Raw genomic sequence first — 21,602 nt, 5'->3', positions numbered from 1 at the left:
GAGATTATATATTGTTTAAGCGGTGGTATGCCAAGTGAGCAAAGTTTACGAACCGATGGTTTATATCATGAGGTTAGCTTCAGTGGCCAAGGCCAGCAGAATTATATCAACAGCGTGGCACCCAACACATGACTTTGGAGGCAATGAGTGGAACTGATGATAAGAATGTTACCTAACATGGCATTCGTGCTTGCCAATGATTTGCATGCACATATGTATGCCATCTGTTATGCAAGTGTGACCAAATATATTTTTCAGCAAAGCCTTATTGCTGTGTGGTATTGCATGGCCCTACTTTTTTTTATGTGTGTGTGTAGCATCCTAATACAAACAGGAGTCAATGGAATTCAACCGAGTGGCTTAGGGATTTATAGATGTGAGCATTGAGTTTTGGGGATACAGTGGACCTGTATACAGCCAATACACAAGAATACAATTTGGAAATGTGAAGCATCCAAATCGACCACATCTAGAGACGTGGCACCAAGCCGGCCAGTGTGGGTTGGGTGAAAGCAGGGAGCACTGACTTGAGATCATAGAAGTAATCTAACAACAGTGAGTACACACAAGCAGTAAACACGGGCACAGCTGTGAGTGCCACACCAACACAGAAGATTATGAATTTGTATTCTTGCTTGCCAGGTGAAATTAACTCAACTGGACACACGTTACCTTTTGACACGTGGGGGTTTTGGGGGCGGCAGGTCAGGAGTTCCCGGAGGAGATGCCGATAGGTCGGCCTTGTCATCCTGCAATGGACGCGCAGGCGTGAATGCAAGGGACGCTCACGGCTAGAATGGTAGCGTGCTCACCTTTAGTCTGCCTGCATGGATGCTGCTGCTAGAATGAGCATGTTACACACGAAGTTAGAACTGCAGCTACATACTATTAACATTCCTTTCCTTTGTTAATGCTACCCCCCTTCCCCCTCCCTTCGATGCTGCTAATCCTGCATAATGCACGGGCATAATATTAATTTGAAACCCCCCCGCCCACCTCCTACGCATTTTCCATATGCTAAATTCCTCTTGATATGCAAATTATTTTGTCAAGGCACTCTTCTTCCCCCCCCCCAACCCAGCTTAAATATACGCTCCAAGCTTGGTGGTGTTTCATTCTTCACCTGAGGACGGCTGCTTGCGTTGTGGCCGAAACGTCGTGAGAATTATTTTATTATGTTTTATTTTTATTATTTTATTACTTCCCTTCTACGTGACTTTACCGAAAGAACCAAGAAGATAAGTTAGAACACTTGTTATCCCGCACTCGTACGAGTCCAGTCCATCAGGTATGTGCACTACACGGCCACATGATTCCATCTCCACGTCACAACAGAAAACTGCGCGACACAGGGGTGCAATATTTTAGATTTCTCATGTGCTACAGTTGTTTTGATACCCATTTCCATTTGCTTCATTGCTGTACTTTTTTTATTTTGCGTTTATGATGTTGGTGACCCAAATCAATCTTGCAAATGAGACTTACCTGGTTTCTTAAGCTCTCACCTAGTTAAACAAAATTAAGGTGAAGCTTCAAGTCTCCTCAGTGCTTAACTACGCCAGTGGTCTATCCCCTTCTGCAGCCTCACAACATGTTCCCCAATGACCGTAATCTCCTCTTCCTGATTACACACTCGTGTTACTCGCCTACGGACATCGGCGTCCTTGATTGCTGTATAATTTATGGACATTTGTCAGTCCTTCGTGGACTAAATACCTCCCCGTGCTGTGTCGGTCTTGAGGATTGGGGCGCCACAGTGGTGAGACGTTAATTACCTAGCCTGGTATACAGGAGGTCGTGGGTTCGATCCCAACCCTGATGCCTGTATATTTGGAGTTTGCATGTTCTCTCTCCCCATGGTTGTGTGGATTTTTCTCCGGGTCCTCCGGGTTTACCCTTCACATTTATAACCAGCGTAAATATGGCCTTACCTGGCAAAATAAAAATTGCTTTAGTCGTAATTTTATCGGAATAATTTACTGTAATGCACTCTCATCATACTTCACCATATTCATCAGTGTGAATTGATGATGAATGGGGGGGGGGGGGGGAATTCTAATTTCATTCACCTCTGATAATTATAAAGTTACGTTGTGATGTGATAATAAGTAAATACAAAAAAGTTTTGCATGACCTGTCCCTTTGCTTTTTCTAATTTCCATGAGAGGGCACTCTAACACTGACACACGCTGTAGTCCCTTCACAAGCAAAAAAAAACTGTCAAACAAAAAAAAATCACGCAATGGTAGATTTCTCCACAAGTAATCAGTGAATGTATGCAAAGTATTCCCCCGTGGAAGTTTTGTGTATATTGCAAACGTCCCAAAAATGGTTAATTATTGTTGTTGCCAAGAAAAACGATTTAGCCTCCAAGAAAATATAAATAAAATCGCGGAATGATATAATAACCAAGAATGCTCTTTGCTACGACTCTAAAGTTAAGTTGCATGGAGTAATAATGATAGTCCTTCCAGCCCTCTGTTAACATACGGTCATGGGGGTTACTTGACCATACTTCACCATGCTGGTCAGTGCGGTTTGGTGAAGTGGAAGCCGAGGTTTGGTTCAGATAACCCTTGCCACGTATGATAGCTTTGGCTGGGAATCAAACTCAGGTCGCCTGGCCCATAGTGCAGTGTGCCAACCACTGTACCACCGGAATAGAAAATTACTGGTCTATTGAATATTGATTATCAAGTAAAGTACTGTACAGCACTTAAGCGTTGGCTGGCTCAGAGCAGGCTATGGGTTTGGCTATCTTTACGCTGTAAAACAATGAATAAATACGTTCGGGAAACGCAGCTACACCGCTAAGAGTCTGCACAATTAGGATAAACGGCACCAGCGCTGACAAATTGACGTCGTCGTTCAAAGGGCCGTCGCAGAAGTAAACATCCGTGCCTCGCTGCCACCGCAGACACAAAGCACAGAATGGCAATCGCCGCAAACTACGGGCGCTGGTCGTACCATCACGTGAGAAGATTACATTCTGTGATTTAATAAAAGAATAATCACAAAATGATCAAATGTAGAGGGTGAAACAATTTGGACTCATAAAGCGTCTAATTAAGACCGCATCCAAAGACTCGGCACAAAGTAGGGGGGGGAGCGTATATTTTGCGGTAGTTAGAAAAAAAAGACATTAAAAAAAATTTGGGTGGCGATAAGGGGATGCAGTGTAGAGGGGGAAAGGTGCCGATAAAGAAACTTCACCGAGAATGGAAAGTCCGTTATAGGGAGAGGAGAAGAGGATGGTTTTGAACATGATCTTAAACAGGGGAAGGCGCTAAAAGCTGCACAGAGGGCCAGGCAGAGAGGATTCCAGACAACTGAGACAGCAATGAAGAAAAGAGCGGCCTTCCTTTGACCACAGAATGCCTGGAGCTTTTGACAGCAAGCCTTGGTTACTGGTACACAGCGATCACAAGTTGAGCCCACGAAGGCTATTTCACGATTTCCCATCTCATCTTTGCGCCGAGCAGCGCAGCGCTTGCCGTGGTTGTATCTCCACATAAACCGACTGTCCGTTTTCTCGTCAGCCCATTCGAGCAACCCAAGCCCACGCACCCGACAGCTGAATCCGGAACATCTCGTCCCTACTGCATTCCTGAGGTTTGGCAATGGGAGGGTTGCAAGGAACAGAGCTCTGGCTAGCGGACTGGCTCGGCTGTCTGGCTGCCTGACTGGCCAGCTACGCACCACACAAACAGCCTCAGGACAAGATCCTGCACAGACAAAAAAAAAGTGTCACTGTAAGAGCGAGCAAAGACGATAACACAGGCAAGGTAACAGACAGACTGTAGTATGGCAGGTCAGGCCCCCTGATGAAGCTAACCGGCTCACTGCAACTGTAGCCGTGCGCATTCCCTTGCCACCTGCACCCCCCGATGGCATTTTCATGCTTGGTTAGGTAAAGCCTTGGTCAGCGAAATGAAAACAAAATTACATTTTCAAGGGTAGACGCTGTTAAAGCTACCACAAATGTCACTAGAATTGTTTTCTAATTTACAATCAATTCATGTGTGAGACATGTTTTTGTTAGTTTCATTCTGGATAAGAACTGAACACGGAGGAAAGGATTTAATTTATTACATCAAAAATACAACTTTGGCTCCCACTTAAATTGTTTAGCATTTCCCACTATGTTGGTGCAGTGTTAAGAAAACCTAAGCATTTTGACCCCGGTTTAGAAATATTTTATACTGTGCATCTCCAATAAATAAGAGGTCTCAGAGTATTGTCTTTCAATCACGAGATGAAAGTCTGGCTGGAAGGGGGTAAAAAACTAAGGGTGGAACAATGCATAAACTCACAAATTAATATCGATTCTTAAGCTCACGTGCACAATTTATTTTATCCAATATGTTTCTCTAAAGCTCTTTTTCAGAAGTGACCTGGCTATCACAAATTATATCTCAACGAAGTGGTATATTTCATGGAGATTTATAGCAGCCAAATACTTGAAACGCACACTGATTCTAAATGTGGAGGGAAAAACCAGAGGACCCGGAGAAAAATCCACACGACCACGGAGAGAACACGCAAACGCCAAATATACAGGCGTCAGGGTCAGGATCAAACCCACGACCTCCTGCATACCAGGCGAGGTAGTTAACATCTTGCCACCGTGGCGCCCAAGTCATTAGAGAGACCAACTTTCACGGTAAAGTAAAACATGCTGTACTTGATTCTTCAATCAAATTGTGATGCTGAATGGTGGAATTCTAAAAAATCTGGGGATGGGAGGGCTGGTAAATGTATGTTGAACTTCTTTTGCACCGTACGTAGCCAACCGTGCTAATAATGGGAGGTGAGGAATTGCCCCACTCCCAGGTGACGATGAGAAATAAAAACATCACACATCACTGCCCATCAGCACACTTGCCAGATTTGTCTTAATTCAACGAAGCCTCAGGGTCGTCATTCTCAGCAAAGTCGGAAAATAAACAAATACTTTTTAAGCGCTTTCCAAATTATGGTTGTAAGCGTTAGCACATTAGCTCTGTTTGTCCGTAAATCTGTTTGCAAAAAGGGGGCACTAACTCCCAGAAATTGGATTCCTTATGAACAACATTTTTTTCTTCTTGGTTCTTTCGGTAAAGTCACGTAGAAGGGAAGTAATAAAATAATAAAAATAAAACATAATAAAATCATATAATTCTCACGACGTTTCGGCCACAACGCAAGCAGCCATCCTCAGGTGAAGAGGACGGCTGCTTGCGTTGTGGCCGAAACGTCGTGAGAATTATTTTATTATGTTTTATTTTTATTATTTTATTACTTCCCTTCTACGTGACTTTACCGAAAGAACCAAGAAGATGAATCCCTGCAGTCACGAAAGCTTTAAATCGAAACAACATTTTTAGTAAAAAAAAACGTTGCGTTATGTAAAAGGCTAACCGTTGAGAATACCAGTCATATCGATCAATAGGTCTCACAAATAGTTAGCAGACAAAACAAGTATAACCCGTAAAAACAAAGTTTTTCACTATAAATCCTTTATATGCGTGGCGGCTAGAGTCCTCTCGTCCTCTGGCTTGAGATGGCTGCCACCTATGGGTCAGATGATTGCATGGCACCATTAAGCAATTGGTAATTAAATATAATATTTTTGTCCTAAAAAGTGTAAAATTTAGGAAAAAAATTTCACGAACATTAATTGTCACGCACAATGAGTCTGTGTGGAAAATGTCAGCTCGATTGGATCACGGGAAGTGGGTTAAAAAACGACCGAAAGATTTGCACGGTCGTAAGCAAGCAAGCAAGCAAGCGCGCAAGTGAACTTAATATAAAGGATTTAAAAACCTCCAGCACAACAAGGATTAGCCTTGCTGGCCAAAGGGTGCACGCTTGTTGGCCTTCCCCTCCCCTCCCAACGTCGCCGATACACGAGACATCATCTCACGATGCCGCAAGTCGCGTGCTGTGTGATGTCGCAAATTAAATACTTCAGAGCATAAACACGTGCTGGAAAGTGTTACAGAACCCATGCAAATGCACGATATGTCTTGCATGTTATCATTCATGTTATCATTCATGCCAAGATTGATTATGGATTAATTATAGTCTGTGGCAACAAGACACATTGATAAACTTCTTATTCTTGTATTAGTTGTGTAACAATGTGTCCTCCTTGCGATTTGATGAACTGTTGAAATTCAGGGTCACAATTCGATACATTCATATATTTGTTTAAGTTTCTGTGAACGCTAGCGCCTCTAGTTGCTGCAGGGATGATGTGAAACCATTAAATACAGAGCGTACAAATCTTAAAATATTGGATCACTTACTCACTGGATTCGATACATGCATCGTAAACAGATAAATCGATGTTAATCAACAGAAATATGCATTAGTACGGACTAACTCAACTTCGCTGATGGCGTAGTCAATATAATAACCAAAAGTAATTCACTACGGGATACGATGGGACAACTTATAAAGGCGCAAACGTGGGTCCAAAGATAAATATCACCAAAACAAAAGTCACGTACAACAAGTTCGTTGAACAAAAATAAATATTTGAGGGACCCAACTGATTCTTATGGCGGTACCCCGGGGTACCAAATAATACAAACTGGCCGAGGCAATTAAATATTTTATTTCTGGGACACTTTTATTCCAGGGGTGTACTTAACTCCGTGACTGGGGTACCAATCAATCCGAAATCAGTGCTACTCAGCGATATCGAAACGCAGCGAGGACGATTGCGCCAAAACCCTGAACGCTCGTATGCACCATAGGGCATCATGTACAGCTCATCAAGATGAGTCGATTGCTGCATCGCCGATCATCAACAGACTAAAAATGACTGCATCACGGACATGATGCGATAGCCGGGGTACCGCCATAAGGTTCAACTGTAAAAAAAAACGAGAGTATGTATACCTATGACTGGTGTTGAAGGTGGACTGAGTTCCCAATGATTAAATACATAGGTGAGTGAGCGTATAAAAGAATGGCTTTTAGGAAATTGGGTTTGAAAATGGGGGAGTAACGTACCCCTAACATGCATCACTTTTATTACGGGATAAGTCTCCATGTTTCTGACTGCCAGCGCAGTACAGGTTAGAGTTTGAACAAAAAACAAAACCATACTTGAAAAATATTAAATATTAAATGCCCCCCCCCCTCTCCTCATGCGGCCACGCACCACCGCCATCCTGAAATCTGGCTGTGGAATGTACAAGTTGATGGGTGTGGACCAACGAGGACTTTCTGCAGAAAGGGCAAAAGATAAGCTCTCCGTGCTTCAGAATTCATGGCGAGTTTGTGGAAAAAACATTTACCTCCAACTAGTGTGGAAAACAATTCAAGCAAAAGAAGGGCATCGCTTAAGGCCAGACGATAGGGTGCATGGGGCTGATTTGCGAATGGCAATGCTGTTAGGAAGGCAAGTACAGGAATTGTTACCTCCGATTAGCACGATTGGCTACGTGCGGTGTGAAAGAAGTTCAACATACATACACACGTACTTAGTCATCGTTCAATAAAATACATTATTTGCGGTCTAGTTTTTCCGGTCTCATTTGAGTGTTTTTCATTTTTGCCTTGTTTTTACAGATTTGTTCATAGCATATCATGCGAAAATTATAATACGAATAGGGATGAATAGTAAATAGATAATCATTAGATTATCACGCGTGATTTGATGCATGTATCGTGAGCGTAAGAGGCGGTGGATCACAACATGCCTCTGCGCGCATTAAAGCCTCACCCTTCTGTCCATGCAGACATTTGAAAACAATTGCCTTTGGGGTTGCGGTATTTGAATGTGCTGTAAAGTGTTGCCACTTCTACCAACAAGACAGAGCCTGGATAGAGCAGTGCCACACCAATCGCTGTGAATGCGATAACAATCAGTGGCGATCGTCCACCACATGGCGAGTGGCTCAAAAAGGAAAAGGTGCAATTGCTGTCAACTGTTCAGGCCTTCAATGTTAGTGCAATGCAGAAATACCGTACATCCTGTGGGAGATTGACGGTAGTGGCCCACAATGCAGTGTGTAAATAATGCAGGGAAGCGGGCTAACTCAGCTGGGAGAAAGCCACATGTCACTGCAAAAGCTACAGGCACGTCCTCGGCATACAAGTGACCACCGGTTACGCTCCAATTTTGAATAAAAATGAAATACAAAACCGCACCAGTGTGCAAACACGGAGACCGTGTTTACATTTAAAACGAGCATAGGCGAGCGTACGCTGGAACGCGTTTGATTAAATGCTTACAAGCGAGCATGCAGCAGAGATAATAAATAAATGTGACCCAAGCAAGAAAGCTCTGGTTGTTTTTGTAACTTTTAAATAAATAAATGAAACTATTTTTTTTTGGGGGGGGGGCGCCAGCAGGGGGAAAAATGCTTCTGTAGAGAATAACCAAGGCAACACACCGAGATAAGTGCGCGGAGGGGAAATGCTGGCAAGTCTAAGCTTGGCGGAAACTGGACATGTCCTCGTCGACTTGTCCCGCGCTCTCACCACGGTGGCGAGATGTCAAATACCTCGCTAGGGAAACAGGAGGTCGTGGGTTCGATCCGACCTTGACGCCTGTATATTTGGAGTTTGCATGTCTCCCTTCTTCTCCGTGGTCGCGTGGATTTTTCTCCGGGTCCTCCGGTTTTTCCCTCCACATTTAGATCAACACACATTTAGAGTATTTGGCTGCAATAGTTGTGCACGCAATAAGCCACTTCGTTGAGCTATCATTTGTGGCCAGGTCACTTCTGAAAAAAAAGTGACCTGTGGGCCTTACCTGGTAAAATAAAAATATTTTTTAGTTTTTACCCTCCTTCACAACATCCCCTTGCCAGCATCTCCCTTCCGCGCACTTATATCAGTGTCCAGACACCCATGACATCCAGCCAGAGGGTGAAACGCACAACATTTTGGCACGAATTATGACATTTTTCGAGCCCACCTTTTTCTCCCTTCAACAGGATGACACGTGTTGTTTATGCTGATGACAGAAATTTTAAATAAACTGGAGCTCAAAAACAGAACCCCGGTTCTATGACTCAGGAGATGTAAAACAAGTATCGCATAGTAGTTACATTTGCTTTAACACATGTAAACTCAAGTTTTCAGTACGATATATAGTGGGGCGACAATAATTATCAAGTAATGAAAAACTCACATTTGTCAATAACACGGCCTTAAGAGAAAATAAAGGGTGACTTTTTGCAGAATGGTCTCCTCATATGTGCTGTGAAGAAGAAACCATTGGCCGAAACATCGCCCACATTTCCCTTTAAAAGACAATGTTACTGACGAATGTGTTGAGTTGTTTGTTATTCATGCTCTCATCCAAAAGCCAATGCAGAATCACAAAATACACTGTTTAGTAACGGCTCGATGTGCATCAGTAACCTAACCCATAACCACTAATAAACCATTCGCTAGTAAGACACTCCAACTTCCCAAGTGTGTCAGCATCCCTGTCCACTAGCCCGAAAACGTATAAACTACCTCGATCCACTGCTAGATTGGTGAGCACATGGTTTACTACCGCCCGAGGCCAGCCACCAAACACCGACAGCCAACAGCACAGCAGGAGTTCTGCGCCAAGTTGTTTTCCCCATGACCGGAGCTACACTGCACCCACCCGCGCCTAACCTGAGCACTTCCCCGTTGTTTTTGCTCCGCAAAGAGGAGAAAAAGATACATAGCTTTGCACGCTGCCGCCGTACAGCATTCAACTGGCACAAAACAGACTTCTCCCTGCGTGTTAAATTGCACGAGGACGTGTCCGTCATGTTTACTCATCACAAGCAAGCCTGAAAGTGACTTTAAAAAAGATATATAATTTGTTTTAAAAAGGTAACCGATTCTAAGCGAGTGTGCTCCATCAACCGCAATGTCAGCATGCTCTGTCCACATCATTATTTTTCCACCAAATTGGGATGTTGGTTTTGCTCAACTTCTCCACACAAGAGACGCAACCAATTCATTTTAATACAGGAACATTAATAACGTTAACATTGCACATCGACAAAGCCTCAACTGCTATGCTTACATATGCATGTTGAACTTATTTGCACCGTACGTAGCCAACCATGCTAATCGGAGGTGTGGAAGCAGTAATACTTCATCATACTGGAACTCATATTAATGAATGAATAAACGCATTAAACATCACAGAGGCGATCCATCTAGACGGATTACTTGGCAATGCTGGTCACGTTGGCAGCGGGTGCACAAGCACAATGAACAAAAAATAACTCGCACACGTCAACACTTTCGTAAAAAGACGAAAAAATCGATAAAACTGACAATGTTTCAGGCAAATTGACTTTCTTATTTCAGCGCAATAAAGAAGGCTCATTGCCGATTATATCCGCTTCTCTCTTAGGGCAAGTTTGTTGACGAGTGTGTCGAGCCTTTTGTTATCGACATTCTTCAATGTCACCACCCGTCTTCAGAAATGACTCTTCGATATTTTACTCAAGACACTGGTCCAATTTTGGCCTCAGGGGAAATAAAAAGCCATTCGTAGTAGAGATTTACAACTCTCACAGCCCGTTGCCACTTTTAGTCTTACATTTCTGCATAGCTATTATTATACTATGTAATATTATGAAATGATTCATTCAAATTATACTATAGGACATCATAATCATTAAGTGGTGTTGTGGAGTGCTCATTAAAATATATTTCTGCCTCTTTCCCATATTTGTCTCTCCACATACAAAATAAGTTGTTATGACACAACTCATCAGCTGCACGGCCTTCTGGGAGTACATCTTTTTCAAGGGTCCTTGCCGATAAACATCGGTCACTTCACCAGCATTGGTTCAAGCAAGCACGACTGCTGATGAGAAAACCCAATGTCAAAAACTGGTTGAGAGGTTACTTATATCGAATCAAAGCTGCTGATAAGACGCACACCCAAAAAGGCTGTGAAGACAATGGATTTAGTAAAAAGAAATGTTTTTTATGCGGAGAGAAAAATACAGGAAGGAGGCATTATTTATTTTGTTATATTATGCACATGCTGCTCTTTGGCCAAACACATGCAGCATGCATGGCCACTTTCGTGGGTTGGTTATCTACGATCTTAATTTTAGAACTTTCGTGACTGCAGGAATTATTATTTGGTTCTTTCGGTTAAGTCACGTCTAAAGATAAAATAATAAATTAAATTAAATAATAGAATACGACGTTTCGATTGCAACACAAGCAATCATCATCAGGTATAATGAAATAGCGACATAAAATCTAACCAGAAAACTATAGACAGACATATTAGCAGACAGATATTACCAAGATACATAGCGAGAGTAACACAGGTAACAGAGAGGGGTGATCGTCTCTGTGTGGTTATCTACGGTTCAAATGTGTATTCTAAGGAGAAGGGGAGTTCACATAAGAGGAAGTTTTCACAGGAGAAAAAGAATGGAGAGTTCACATACTGGCTCTCTCACTCAAGCTCTTACAATGTTGCGACAATGAATTAATAAAAAGCTGCGTGGGTTGTTTGTATTATACTCTTATTCTCATTATATCAATGGTCCTGTGTGCATAGGAAAGTGAATATTTAAACATTACAATGCCCAAACAATGCACTGTGATATGGCTCATTCATGCAATTCATCATTTGTAAGTAAAATGAAAAAGTCCCTAGAAGCCAAGTGGTGTGGGTTTTTATATAACGGTGCGGGGGTTGGGTTTTTATTTTTATTATTTTTTCAAAACGCGCGTAAAAAAAACTTTTTGTGGCACATTTCTCCGGGCACATCATTTCCTGCTGGCAGTCAAACGGAGTGCTCCTCACATTAGGTGAACGATTTAATCCACAGCCAACGGGGGAAGAGGGAAGACGAGATTGTGTTACCACAACGTGGGTCGAGGAAACGCCAGCTTGGCTTACCGGCGAATCTCAGTTAAAGCCCATGAACGCTGCTTACTTTATTCAACGATACTTGGATTTTTTTTTTACAAACCCAAAGGATGCACGAACATAGGAAATGAGAGCCAGAACGTGCGTGCCAAGGTGTCGCTTGGGGGTTAATGCCCACCATTCAACGCGATGAACCAAATTCAAACGAATCACCTGCGATCTTGCTCCCATGTCCACAACACTCATTCATGCCATGGGCTGCAGCATCAACATTTCTTCAGATTCTAGGTCTGGGTATGGCTACCGTGACCACTTCAGAATATCCTACACACTTAAGTTTGAAATGTGAATCAAATTCGAAATCACATTGGCAATACAGTGTTTAGTAATAGTCTATCTTATTTTGGGTTTCTGGCTTTATAAATCCACTGCTCAATGAGGGCCTCCCCATGCCCTGCAGGTTGTGAGGGTCACTTGACCAGCATAGATGCAAGGAGCACAGATGCGAGCGGACAAAAGTAGGGCAACATCAGATGCGGTGCCCTTTGCTCCCCACAATATAGTCACGTAGCAGCCAATAACAACCCGCTTGTAAACGGTGGTCGACCATTGACGCACTATGCAGGCTCAACCCCCGCTTGGCTTCTGAGATCTGATAAGATTGGGCACATTCTGGTAACTTGGTCTCAGGCCTCCAGCTTACATATACGTTTGTATTTTGTATGGGGACTGGAACCACAGTGTTTACTGTTCAAAGGGAATAACTACCTTGCTTAAACGTCAACCTCTTTAGTTGACTACAGAATTGCCACGCTACACAGACAACATCCAAGAGGCCTGACCACACATTGGCGGTTGCTGTTCGGACTACGCGCACATGCATGAGAGCGCATCTAATTAATTATTTTCGTGTAATCACAATGGCTGGGCACGGGCCAAAAACCTTGCGAAATGCCAAACGGCCAGGGAAAAAAAACCTCAAAGTAGGTTTGTGGGTGGATGAACATCGGTGCGCTGTGTTGTACTCACCGTGGCGAGTGCAGGCAAGTTGGAATTCAAGCAGGGGCTGGATGCCAGTATCTGCTGCTGGAACAGCTGGGCTATTGCGCAGTGCACCAGCTCGTACTGGTCCTGGGGGCAGTGGCAGGACACGGGGGACGTGAGCGACAAATGGGTGAGAGGAAAGCTCGGCCAGAGCCGGCATGCGCTCTCTCCGCCGAGCGCTCAACACACATGGGCGTTTTAAAACAAACACGAGGCACTCAAACGACGACAAATTATTATATTTTTTAAAATAACGAGCTTGAGAGGCGGGGTGGGGGGGGGGACTATGTACTGTAAGCGTACATGTCATTGATAACTACAGAGGGCTTTGATTATAAGACTGCATGTTGAGATGCAAGGCACTTCCCTTAAACGGTTAAAGCCCACTGGGCAATAAGAGCAAGGCCGACATCAATCCGTACAATACGAGTCCACAGACATTTCCTAAATATGGTCAGTTATCCAAACCACCGAGAGCTTGCTTTCCCTCTCAGTGATTTATTGCAAGCCTGTTATTTGACCATACTTCACCAAATTTGTCAGTGCGGTTTGGTGAAGGCAGGGAATATGAACGCTGAAGTGGATAAGTACAGTACAATTTCGATTTAAAGCTTTCATGACTGCAGCGATTCATATTCTTGGTTCTTTCGGTAAAGTCACGTAGAAGGGAAATAATAAAATAATAAAAATAAAACAATAAAATTCTGACGACGTTTCGATTGCAACACAAGCAATCATCATCAGGTGTGAAAACCACAGCAAGAAATTTTGAAAAAAGTGGTGGAAACATCGTGAGAATTTTATTGTTTTATTTTTATTATTTTTTTATTTCCCGTCTACGTGACTTTACCGAAAGAACCAATCATAAGTACAGTACAGTAAATAGATTTTTGCTGCATTGCCCTCCGTTGCTAACAACGTGGCCCCCAGCATCCCATAACACCCTGTACTTTCATGTATGGTGGTCGCCCATATAAACACTACCGAGGCTGAAAACCTGCTTAGGTTCCAAGATCATACGAGACTGTACACACTGCGAGTGCTTTGGTCATTGGCTATTTTATCCTTTTATTGACTGGTTATTTTACGTATGAGATTATCGAAGTGGCCACTTTACACGCAATATTGTCAGATGAATGAACGGCTCCAACCCTGACCTCGATGTGAAATGAACTTTGATGCAGGCCCACGTACGTTTCACCGACGCTGTTGCACACTTCTTGCAATGTGAGTTAGGGAACTTCGAATGCTGCGATTGCACCGGCGATGAATAACCATGCCAACATTACAAACTAAGCAAAAAAAACCCATCGGAGGCCACGACAATTCTGGTGAATTTCTAAATTAAAAGCCCATACATGGCTACGTAGAAATAATAAATGTGACCCAAGCCAAGCGGAGGCCCTCAATGTGCACTGAAGAATGTAATAGGAACTTTCCCCCGTTGGCGCATAGACAGAACGCATTTGAACGCGCCTGACGATGAGCAGACGCGGCACGAGGCAGGCCCCGCCGCGTTGATGCTGGGAAATTACCTTGGTTTGCACAGCGGATGGCCGCTGGGTCCTCATGTCTTGAATCAAGTTGAAGACGCTGAAGTTCTCTGGGATTTTCTGCAGCAAGCAGAAAAAACAAACGCCCCCCCCCCGCGCCCACCACCACATTCGAAATTAAACAAACGAAAGCGTGATGCGGAGACATTGCCTGAAAGGTTATAGCTTATTTTTATTACACAATCAAACGGGAAGTTTAACTGAGAAATTATGCTAAGCAAGTGCCTCTGTGAATACGCTCTGTGTAACGTTTCGGGGTTTGTGGTGGAGTGGGCGCACAGCGGTAACCGAGCTGCCCTACAAACCCAGAAACCAGACTTCGATTCCCGGCCATGGCTAAGATCAGCGGCAAGTCATATCAGAACCGCTCCTGTTGGGCCAGCGCGGTGAAAGTATGGTAAAAAAAATATATATCACTTGTCACTGATGTTATCCGTGGCTGGGTCGCGGGGTTCATAGCAATGCATGAACCAACGTGTCATCACACCACCCAAACGCACAACATACATACACACAAATAAAAAAACATCGTTACTTATGCCATTCAATGCATGAATCATGCGTTTAAGAATCAACAGTACCCGCAGAATTGATGCATCGTTTCTACCACTACATATAAACATTACACCCGAAGCAATGTTTACAGAACTCTTCCAAATACAAAATGCCATAGGTAGGCGTGGTATTGTTGTTGAGGTTCTGAGCACATATAAGCTAATTGTGATGTTGACCAATTTCGATATGACGAATGCAGTGGCCTTGCTGTGGTCAGAACATCTCAATTAATAAAAGGCCTCGACTTTTTACGAGTTTAGATTGGACAATGGCAATTACATGTCCCTCTATCTTCTTCAAAAGCACCTGTCCTGACTGTCTCGCTGAACTGTGGCTTATTAGTGGCATTGGGTCACGGCAAGCCTTATGCGAAAATGTAAAACCGCTACTACCAGCAGGATGCAATCGCTCATTGAAGAGGCCGTGTGGGGTTTGGTGCTCTTAACACAAGATCTAGCTGTTCATGGGACAGAATCCGCTTAACTGGCAATCGTCCTCGGGGGTCAACTTTCTACCTGTACCTGCTGAAATGTGAACCGTTATATTGATTTAATTGTCAAAGCTTCCAGAGATGATAAAAAAACTCATGACTGGGAGGCTCGTGACGGTTTGTAAGCAACAAGACTCTTGAAATCGTGATGCATCACACTGCATCACAATCGCAAAGGGGGTGGGGGGGGGTTGGCAGACGTAAGGAGAGAGAGAGCAACACACCAATTGAAATTGCAGACTTCCTGGGGTGTGAAAAAGGGCCAAAACATTCCGCGCTGCGAGCAACGCGTCAGGCTCTAGAGTTATTGTGAAAACATAGCCCAAGGCGGACGGCGCGAGTCGTCCACGTTGTCTGGACAACGCGAATATTGTGGGATGGGCTGCCCACACGTTCATTGTAAAAATTCGAAAAAGACAAACGTCCAGTTAATTTCAACGTGGCCAGCGCCAAAAAGGCCTCTGGAAATGCAAGTAGCGTCGTGGACGTTGACGAATGTAAGTTGGTGTGAACATGCATGGAATCTCCGAAAAAAGAAAACATCTGCGTTGTCTCTGAAAATCAGAAAGCCGTGTGGGAAAGCGACTGTAGTGCAAGCTACAACTGCACGTACCAAAAGGAGGAGGATATGCCGTAATTAATTAAAAATGACACGTAGTTTGTAAAAAAAAATCAAAGCCTTGAGCATACTTTGCACACGTACAGTGTAGATACGCTTCAGTGTGGGTGGTCAGCACGAAGGGTGCATAACTCAGCTGGTGTACGGCAGCTTATCTTGACTCAAGGTCTACTGCGCTTTGTCTAAATATACCAATGGCCAGGTCTCCTTTCAAAGCTACGATATCCTTCAGTATCGAGATTTCAAGTGCATACAACCATTGATCCTACGGGATTCGATTACATGAATGATCTCGACAAACAAACAAAAAAATTGTGCGCTTTCATGTATGTTTTGTTAAACTTTATTTTGGGTACATCCTGTTCCTGAACGTGGTATAGAATATCAAGATGGCTCACCCCGAGCTTGAGTAGATTCCGAGTGTAGTCGATTGCGCAAATGGCCCCGGTCCTTCCGCAGCCTGCGCTACAGTCACAGCACGTGCCACAGTCAAACGCACGAGCCACACTTAGCAAAGTAAACCAGAGTCAAACACACGAGCCAGACAGCAAGGTGAAATACAGTCAAACGCATGCTCCACAGTTAGCAAGGTGAACCAGAGTCAAACACACGAGCCACAGACAGCGAGGTGAAACACAGTCAAACGCACGCTCCACAGTTAGCAAGGTGAACCAGAGTCAAACACATGAGCCAGACATCAAGGTGAAACACAGTCAAACGTACGAGCCGCAGTTAGCAAGGTGAACCAGAGTCAAACACACGAGCTAGACAGCAAGGTGAAACACAGTCAAACGCACGCTCCACAGTTAGCAAGGTGAACCAGAGTCAAACACACGAGCTAGACAGCAAGGTGAAACACAGTCAAACGCACGCTCCACAGTTAGCAAGGTGAACCAGAGTCAAACACATGAGCCAGACATCAAGGTGAAACACAGTCAAACGTACGAGCCGCAGTTAGCAAGGTGAACCAGAGTCAAACACACGAGCTAGACAGCAAGGTGAAACACAGTCAAACGCACGCTCCACAGTTAGCAAGGTGAACCAGTCAAACACACGAGCCAGACATCAAGGTGAAACACAGTCAAACGTACGAGCCGCAGTTAGCAAGGTGAACCAGAGTCAAACACACGAGCCAGACAGCAAGGTGAAACACAGTCAAACGCACGCTCCACAGTTAGCAAGGTGAACCAGAGTCAAACACACGAGCTAGACAGCAAGGTGAAACACAGTCAAACGCACGCTCCACAGTTAGCAAGGTGAACCAGAGTCAAACACACGAGCCAGACAGCAAGGTGAAACACAGTCAAACGCACGCTCCACAGTTAGCAAGGTGAACCAGAGTCAAATGCACGAGCCACAGACAGCGAGATGAACCGCAGTCAAACGCACGAGCTGCAGAGAGCAAGATGAAACAATCCTAGTGTTGCACACAATGCATTCAATCTACTTTTTCGAGGAGGCTACAGCAATGAACAGAAGCATTTTGTTGTCCAAGCGTATTGGCATAGGGTATACATATATTCCGCCCATTATTGTACTTACTCCAAAAGGACACATTTGTTTGTACGTAAACAGTACATGTTATGTAATACACATGATATTAAACAGCATGTAATGATTTGTATGACCACTCATTTGAATCCCTACCCAGATTGCACCCAATCCCTTCAGATCTCAAGACGATGAGCAGAGTTGTGCTCGGATGAGTAATCGACATGCCAGCCAAGTTGTTATAGGATGCTGCGGAACTACGTTAAGGGCAGTGCAGCAGAATCTCCTGCTGCACTCTCTGATCAAACGTTGATGCGCCCCAACTTCACAGCCCCGCGTTGACGAACGTGGTGCAACACGGTCACACAACTCAAACGACTCGCCAGGATGGGGAAAGGCCCTAATCCAGCAGTAGCCAAACGGGCTGGACATATACGTGTACCGTAACTACTGCAAGAGCATTGTGAGAAATCAATGTGTTTTCTTTTCATACACAGTGATCTGATTAATAGATACTCCACTGGAACATTGCGAGAGAAATACAGAAAAAAACATTTCAATTCAAAACCCCTACACGTTTCCCACCAATCTTAATACGCCCATTAAATCTATTAACATTTTCCCGATAAACTTTGTTCAACATAGGCAGTGTGATTTGCTTACAGCATTCAATGGCGTGTAAACTGAGGTCATCACAAAATAAAGTCATTACACAAGCGGGGCATCTGCAAATCCATCACACGGTATAAGGAGCCACGTGGAAACGCTGAACCGTGCCACGCTGCCGCAGTGAGAAATTTACTGCAGCCAATGGTGGCGGCTTGCAAACGCTGCTAAAATATTTCCAGTGGTGGGCGTGTGAACATGTGCGAGATCGTGAATCCATAATTATCAGTCCATCTGGCATTAACAGTGTGCGCTACAGTATGTACGATTGCAGTTCACGGGCGGTGATAACATCATGCCAGGCAGGCTGTTTATAAACATACACATACACGCTCAAGCAGAATAACTGCAATGAAATAACCCACTGCAGTTAATACTGGCAGGGGAGCGCAGTGCGCAATGGTTCACCCACTGAGCTCTGAGCACGGCTACCCCGAGTTCGATTCCTTGACAAGGCTACCGACATCAGTGGCGAGTGATAGCTGAACCGATCCTGGGCATCCCCCCCTTTCACCATCTCGATCTGACCAGTGTGGTGAAGTATGGTCAAACAACCCCCAAGTCCAACATGGCATAGAGAGACCTTCACATAGCAGGGGATTGATCAAGGACCGTAATATGTTATGTTTATATATTTATAGAATACAAATTCAATCAATTTAAATTTCACCAATGGACGGACACGTCCCCATGTAATTGTCGACCGTGTGGGTTTTGTTGACCGTAAGTTACCTCCGTGTGGTAAGTGGGGTTTGTTAAAAGCGGAGGGTGTGCGGCAGACAGGATCAACTCTGACATCACATGTTACTCATTAATCGAACCTGGGTTACTGGATTCATGACGAAGGGTTGCTTAACAATTAGATTAACATCAGCATCAAATAATATAAGAAACGGTCCCGGCACTCCTTCACCAACTCGCACAGACCAGCGTGAAGCATGGTCAAACAACCCACTCCCCCCGTATTCAATAAAGCATGGGCAGGCCTTCATCCAGCAGTATATTGACAAAGTACCACAATGCATTGTATTATAAATATTAATTATATTCCAGCAATTTTTTGTATTCATTCGCCACTGATTTTAGGCCTGGCTGAGAATCGTACTCAAATCGCCAGGTTCGTAACGCAGCATGCTAACCACTCTGTCCACCCTCGTCAATATTATTACAGCCAATCGCCTAATTCAATCCGACTGCTTGGTAAGCTTCACACAACTCGCAGAGGTGCGGTTTCATCTTTCCAAAAAATGTTGACTTGCCACGATGTAACAACTCAATGGGCCCCAGCACTCAGTGAACAGCGAGCGACCCATGCAGACAATGCAGTGAAGTCCATAATTCCTTGAGGCAGTGAACACTAATTAATAATTAACTTCGACCGCTGTCCACCTGTTGACTGCCTGGTGTTTACCTCCAGGTTTCTGAAGTAGCTAGCCTGTGTAGTATAAACATTTACGAGCCCTGTCCGAGGAAGAAAGCTTTGTAACCAGAGCCCATTTCTAAGTCACCCTAAGCTAATACATTTCCTTTAAATCCTCGCCATTTTTATTTCTGGAGCCACAGATAAATAAAACAGGGGATGCACATTTTACAGTAAGCAGAAACCAAAAAAGGCAGGCTGGTTGCATTAATATTGAGGATGTAGTGCAAAGGTTCGAGAGTTTGAGGGCATTACACATGTATAAAGGCGGAGGGGAATGACGGGTGCCATCAAAGCGAGTCTTGAAAAAAACACAACATATTCATGGAATTAAGATAGGTGATCTCAACTATGCAGCACGGCAATGGACTGCACTCTGCAGTAGGAGCCAGGGTTCTGCTTTGTGAAAGTCACAGCGCTGGCATGGTCTCAACAACCTCGCCGCGTTTCACAACCCATGACTCAGAAGCGCGTCTCATTTTCTGGCCAATCATACTATCAGGCCAAAATCTCTGCCTCCTGTCAAGATAGAAGGATGTTTGTAGTTACGAGGGAATCAATGTGGGCGAAAGAAACGTACGGGTCTAGACGTTCAGTGGCAAAACGCAGGCGGTGCAGGAGAGAGGTGGTCTGATCGCGGCGTTGCAAGCGGCTTCGGAGGGCGAAGGATCCGCACCATACCACAACGATAAAAAAAAGATCACGAAAGGAGCACGAGCAAGCACGGTTACATCGGCACATGACGATATTGAGAAAGAATGCCCACCCGTGCAATATCAGATTTTTTTCTAAAACCCATCCTTCTTTTAAACGCCCCGCAGACTTGTTTGAGTAAAGCCAACTGAAAGGATTTTGCCCATCGGTTTGGTTCTAGCCAAGAGAAAGTTAAGAGTACTCTTGGCCAAAAGGAAACTCCTTTCTATGATCATTAAGCAATTGTCAGGAATTGTGGTTAGTCTTCAACTAATGTCAAGAATGATGAATGTATGTTCTCTCCAACAGGACATTTTTTCCCAATTCATTTTGTTCTGCTTCTCTGGCACTGGCATATTTTTGTTGTTTTATTTGGCATCTGTTGGGTGTATTTCTGCCTTGTCTATCCCTTCACTTTATGAGCAAACCTTTTTTACCGAGCTAAACCACTCATGCATAAACGTCACTACGTAATACTCATTCATCTATGGTGCAACCATTTATCCACCTGACATTTCATGTTTTAAAACGTTATGAACCCATTAAGTTGTAAACGTTTTTAGAAAATATTCACGTGCTGTTATGTTGCAATATTTTGCTTTTTTTTCTTCAATTTGGCACACTATCAGCTAAAATCTGGCAGAGACCGATTTGCGATGAGACCCTTTCCAATCTTTCCTTTAATTTCTTCTCCACGGGTCCATGATTTTATTATTTCAGCAGTCAATCTTGAACTCGGGAGCCACTTTAAACCACAGCAGGGGGGCTCTTTCAGCATAAATATTCATACAAATAATATCTCGGCGTAAAAGGAAACATATTGAACTTGAAATGTTAAGAACTCAAACACTACTGACGCCTTGATTGTCAACGCTTAACCTTTAAATGTGGCGATGGAGACATAAATGGTTAGTTGCCAGCTGTCGCGAAAACACACAAGTTTCACTGTTTTAATGCTATAAAAGATACTGTGCATGGGGTTCACATTAAAATAAAAGATGTATGACTATTCACTCTACAAGGGGTGGTATATACAAGGCTGCATACTCTCCAATGGATTTTAGTCTTACCGCTGAGTTTTTACGGAGTAAAACATTATGAAGACATTAATGCCCAAAAATAACCCCTGCCATTCTTAGCTCACGTTCCCCAAATTCTGTGGAAGCGATTGACTTTCATTAGAGCAGTCCTTTACGTGTACTAGAAGCCCACTTTCAAAACAATTCAGAATCAGT

The 21,602-nt window shown here is 43.8% G+C and overlaps 1 protein-coding gene across 3 annotated transcripts in view; it reads right to left on the bottom strand.

Annotated features, from left to right (window-relative positions):
• The window catches only part of PTPN12 (protein tyrosine phosphatase non-receptor type 12), a 68,025-nt gene that overhangs the window by 12,443 nt on the left and 33,980 nt on the right, over positions 1–21,602 (bottom strand). For all 3 annotated transcript variants that reach the window (XM_078598812.1, XM_078598814.1, XM_078598813.1), the window contains exons 9-12: positions 16,496–16,562; positions 14,416–14,493; positions 12,866–12,967; positions 673–749 (exon numbers count right to left, since the gene is read on the bottom strand). In XM_078598812.1, the coding sequence (XP_078454938.1) occupies positions 673–749; positions 12,866–12,967; positions 14,416–14,493; positions 16,496–16,562 (324 nt within the window). The remainder of the gene's footprint in view (positions 1–672; positions 750–12,865; positions 12,968–14,415; positions 14,494–16,495; positions 16,563–21,602) is intronic.

The sequence above is a fragment of the Lampetra planeri genome, chromosome 11, assembly GCF_965212315.1.
Source record: "Lampetra planeri chromosome 11, kcLamPlan1.2.h2, whole genome shotgun sequence".
In the NCBI taxonomy this organism is placed as follows: domain Eukaryota; kingdom Metazoa; phylum Chordata; class Hyperoartia; order Petromyzontiformes; family Petromyzontidae; genus Lampetra; species Lampetra planeri.
This window is presented reverse-complemented; position numbering and strand designations above follow the sequence as displayed.